Raw genomic sequence first — 4,672 nt, 5'->3', positions numbered from 1 at the left:
TGTCCAAAAAAAATAAAAATGATCCAACTCGAAAATAAAATAAAATAAAGAAATGGTCTCATTTAGTCGTTCATTCATTCATACCCAGCCAAATATCGACACGTGTATACATCTCGCACACATAAAATAATAAAATAATATTATTCATGTGCTTGATAAGTGATAACCATATATGAATGTCACGCAATACAATTTCGCGGAGCTTGCTTACAACACAAGTCCAAAACGACAGTAATAAGAGCATCTCAATAAGTTGATAGTGACGTCATCATGATGACGTCACGATTCTTATCCTAGAGTGCCACGTGGTACAAAAATAATGAAAGAACCTTCTCCGTTACCCTCAAGGAGAAATTGCACATGAAGCTCGCCTAAAACGTTATGCATCACATATACATTTATAGTCTATGTATATATGTGTCTAATATATAGGTCAAATATACATATATATATATATATGCAATTTAAAGCTGGACATACATACTGGTAGCTCAGGGTAACATTAAATATTTATTATTATTATGTATTATACAAATACAATATTTTTCTCCCTCTGAAAAATATGAATTGTTTCCATCTAGAAAACCCTAATCCTAATAATGATTGGAATTACGATCATGTTCGCTTACCGGCGGAGATTGATGACGTGGTCACGGGCTTTGAGCTGTCTGACTATCTCGTGTTTGATGATGTGGCAGTAGCTCCGCCAGACAATATCCACGTGGCAGCCGCCGGATCTAACAAAAACATGCAAGTGAACATCTCTCATTCTTAAAATTATACTTGTATATATTTACCGTTCAAGAATATGTATATGATCATTGTATTTATTTTCCATTCTTCTGGTTTTTTATTGTGGGATCAGGATATGCAAGAATAATATTAATGGGGCGGTGAGGAAAAACAAAAATATGGATAAAGTGGGAAATAATAATAGAGTTGCATTTAGAACGAAATCTGAGCTTGAGATTATGGATGATGGGTTCAAATGGAGAAAGTATGGGAAGAAGTCTGTTAAGAACACCCCATATCCCAGGTATATTTAGTTTATTTATCTGTTATCTAATAATATCTTGCAAGTAATCTTCTCTTTATCTAACTTACAAATCATTGGAAAGCTGTTAGTCATCTACAAAAAAAATTATTTGCTGATATTACCGGACTTCACTTTCTTTCCCACCTCATTTTTATTATCTGACAGAATAATACGAAAAATCAATAAATTATCGAAATATATATGTGTGTATATTTATATATATATATAAAAGAATAAGAAACACATATAAAAAGAATAAAGGGGCCGAAATATCGAAATTAAAATAGAAAACAACAGAGAAAAAGACTATTAATTTTTCTAACAAAATCTAAATCTGTAACAGTACCATAGAAATTGGCATTTTTCCGAAATTTATATTAATATATAGTGAGTATCTCCGTATAGTCGATCTACCAATACTTCGAGTCCTTTTATTCATGTGTCGGTGTCTATATTCTATACTATATGTACATATTATAGACTTTGTTTTTGTACTGAATTCCTGATATATCGAAAAGGGCTATATATATGGAAAATCGTTGTCATGTTTTGACAAGGGCTGACTCAAAATAAAGTCTTTGTGCGCGTGATATTATTTTGCAAGTTATACCTCAATGTGATATTATTACCTAAAACATATTATAAGTATGAAATACTCTTACATCTAGTATATAATTTATACTATTTAGTGAGGTATTTTGGCACAAATATTAATAAATTCGTGTCACTTTATCAAAATTAGTTAAAACTTGAAATTTAACAATTAATAAAATGCACTACTTCAAAACTCCTTTAATAAAGATATGCGCTACTTCAAAGCTCATTTAATAAAGATGCACGGATGCAAAACATCTAATGCATATGCTAAACAAAATTTGTCTAAAATTAATAAAATTGTTAAAAAAAAAAAAACACAAAAACATCAAGTGACTTATCCATGCATGTGTTGAAATTTATATAGGATGTTAAATATTTTATTTACCATTTATAAATAGTTAGTTCAAAACGATATAGCTTGTTCCATTTTTTTTTCCATATAATAAATGTGTAGAGGTCAAACTTGAAAAAAAAATTTATTTAAAAAAAAGAGAAAAAAGGTATATATGTATATATATATATATATATATATATATATATATATATATATGTGAGGCCTTTATATATATAGTGTACTGACTTTGATTTTGTCCTCTTTGTTAAACTTCGAACCCAGCTACAGACTAGTGGGTTTAAAGAAGTAATTATTCAAAGCATCATATTTATCTATAATCGCAGTGGGGCTATATAGATATGTATATATATATATATATATATATATATATATATATATTTATCAAAGTGGGACTATATATATTTTACGAACAATATATATATATATATATATATATATATATATATATATATATATAATTTGTGCTTGTGGTCCATACTTCAGTGATGGGTTAATAATCATTATAGGGTGCATTTATCACAATTCTGTTAGAATTAAATTTATGAATTACATAAACGAACGAGTGGACCCTGGAATTTTCAGATAGTTACACTTTGATATTTTAATTTAAGGTTTCGTTTTTGTTTTTTTTACCTCCCTGAATTTTATATTTTGATATTTTAATTTTTTTTTTTCATATATGCTCAACACAAAACCTGCATGTTTCAAGTTTATATCTTGTAGTAGTATTACTAATGACTTCATATTATTAAAAAAAAAAATTGTAACCAAGTAGGCCACCTCAAATTTATTATTTTTATTATATGATTAGTTAACGTTTCCAAATTTTTAAATAAATACCCAACTGGTGAGATGGCAGTTGTATTCGTGTGTTGAAATGTCATATATATCCTCAAAATATATATCCTCAAAAAATGCCAGATTTTATCCCTTCGATTTTTCGAAATATCAGACATATCATTTCAGTTTAATATAAATGACCTTGCATATAACTCCCTTAAAAAAATGTTATATTACAAATATTATCCTGTTTTTCATTTATTTTTTTACAAAAAAATAATTTGAACTCTCCAAAATACCCTTAATATAATACATTTTTATTTACTATTTTATTTAAAAAAAATCAAAATCCCTCTTTATTAAAAAAAATTCCTTATAAAAATCCCTTTTTATTTACTGTTGATATTTTCCCTTATATTTTTTTTTGTTAATTATGACATGTTATATTTCCTGTTTTTATTGAAGTTAGCTATTTCTGATTAGTTGCCATAATTTGAATTTGAAACACCCAAATGTTTCAGCACTCATTCATTTTCTATCCTAAAATATTTCTCTGTGTTCATTTCAAATTCATAATTTGAAACGTAATTTTTCTTGTTATTTTTTCTTTATCTCGGTGCAATCTCGAGATGGTTGAGATATCATGGTCTTTATTTGAGTCTGGTACAAATTTCCAAAATAATAAGTGCGTTTTATTCATGCGTTTTATTGTATATTATTTACAATCATTTCTGGATCGCTTTGAAAAGTTTTTTTTTACAATAAACTATGAATGCCTTCGACATACACAATCGTAGTCGAAGAATAGGCAACATAGTTCTTTTTTTTTTTTAATCTTTGTTTCATTAAAGATCATCGCAACAAAAACTACAAACAATATTTAGATTTACGAATAATGATCAGTGTTAAACTTTCAGTCTAGTAATATTTTTTTATCCATTTCGTCTTCGTCGTGCATTTTTTTTAAAAGAGCTGAATTTTGGGATTTATTTAAAAAAAATCAAATGAAGGAAATTTTGGGCTATTTAACAAAAAAAAAAAAACATAAAGTCGCGTCAGTAAGGAAGTGCTTCTTGAATATCGGAACCATTAATGACACAACATTAATTTCATTTTTTTAAAATAATTTATAATAATTATAAAGTATTTAAGCACTTCATTCAAGGGTAAATTAGGCAATCAAAAGAAACATTTATACCGTTTGGCTATTATTCATCCAAACGGTGGCTATATCTAAATTGTAGAGTTTCATTTGCGCCATTAAACTACAGCCCCCTTAAAAAAAACACATAAATATAATTTTTAAACAAATGTGTCCATCTAAAAAAAAAAGCTCTTTCTTTGCTCATTATTACTTTCAACTTTAAGTACATTTTAAATTAGGAAAAATGATGGCCTACCCTATTTATTTATTACATCTACAAATAAACTACTCCTACCAGAGAATAATCACTGATTGGTTGATTAATTAACTGAGCTGGTAATTAGTAATTTAGTATTAGTAGCTTTTATTTTTATTTAAATTTGTCTTGCAACATGAGTAAAAATTCACATTTATTTTAAAATACAGGAACTACTATAAATGTCAAAGTGAAGGATGCGATGTAAAGAAGAGGGTGGAAAGAGAGAAAGAGGATTCAAGCTATGTAATAACCACTTATGATGGAGTTCACAATCATGAAAGCCCTACTTTGCTTTATTGCAATAAATTGCCTAATTTATTGGTCCCAATCCCAAATTCGTTGACCCTTCAAAGTTCTTCTCCATCTTCCTCATCTTCATAGCTTATGTATTAAATTATAGGGAAAATAACACATATATGATACATATATATAATTTGTTTTAATGAAATGTCGAGTTTAACATTTGGTTTTCAAAAATATCGAGTTCATATCTTTTGTTTA

At 27.5% G+C, this 4,672-nt stretch overlaps 1 protein-coding gene across 1 annotated transcript; it reads left to right on the top strand.

The window, feature by feature from the left end:
- Positions 1 to 405: 405 nt before the first annotated feature.
- Positions 406 to 4,672, top strand: LOC149399299 (putative WRKY transcription factor 43). Its single transcript, XM_089612359.1, has 3 exons — positions 406 to 750; positions 866 to 1,036; positions 4,339 to 4,672. Exons 1-3 carry the CDS (start codon positions 563 to 565, stop codon positions 4,550 to 4,552), a joined length of 573 nt encoding a protein of 190 aa, XP_089468485.1. The 5' UTR covers positions 406 to 562; the 3' UTR covers positions 4,553 to 4,672.

Source organism: Urtica dioica, chromosome 4 (assembly GCF_054948205.1).
Source record: "Urtica dioica subsp. dioica isolate 48M chromosome 4, U.dioica_male_clone48M_v1_H2, whole genome shotgun sequence".
NCBI lineage: Eukaryota > Viridiplantae > Streptophyta > Magnoliopsida > Rosales > Urticaceae > Urtica > Urtica dioica.
Note: the sequence above shows the minus strand (reverse complement) of the source record. Positions and strands in the feature narration are given on the sequence as shown.

What these genes read in the sequence shown, in the direction of transcription:
- LOC149399299 (XM_089612359.1), top strand. Translation starts at nt 563, where the DNA reads ATGAATTGTTTCCATCTAGAAAACCCTAATCCTAATAATGATTGGAAT. An exon ending in GCCGGATCTAACAAAAACAT is followed by an intron (nt 751 to 865) that starts GCAAGTGAACAT and finishes TTGTGGGATCAG; the next exon opens with GATATGCAAGAATAATATTA. An exon ending in AAGAACACCCCATATCCCAG is followed by an intron (nt 1,037 to 4,338) that starts GTATATTTAGTT and finishes TTTAAAATACAG; the next exon opens with GAACTACTATAAATGTCAAA.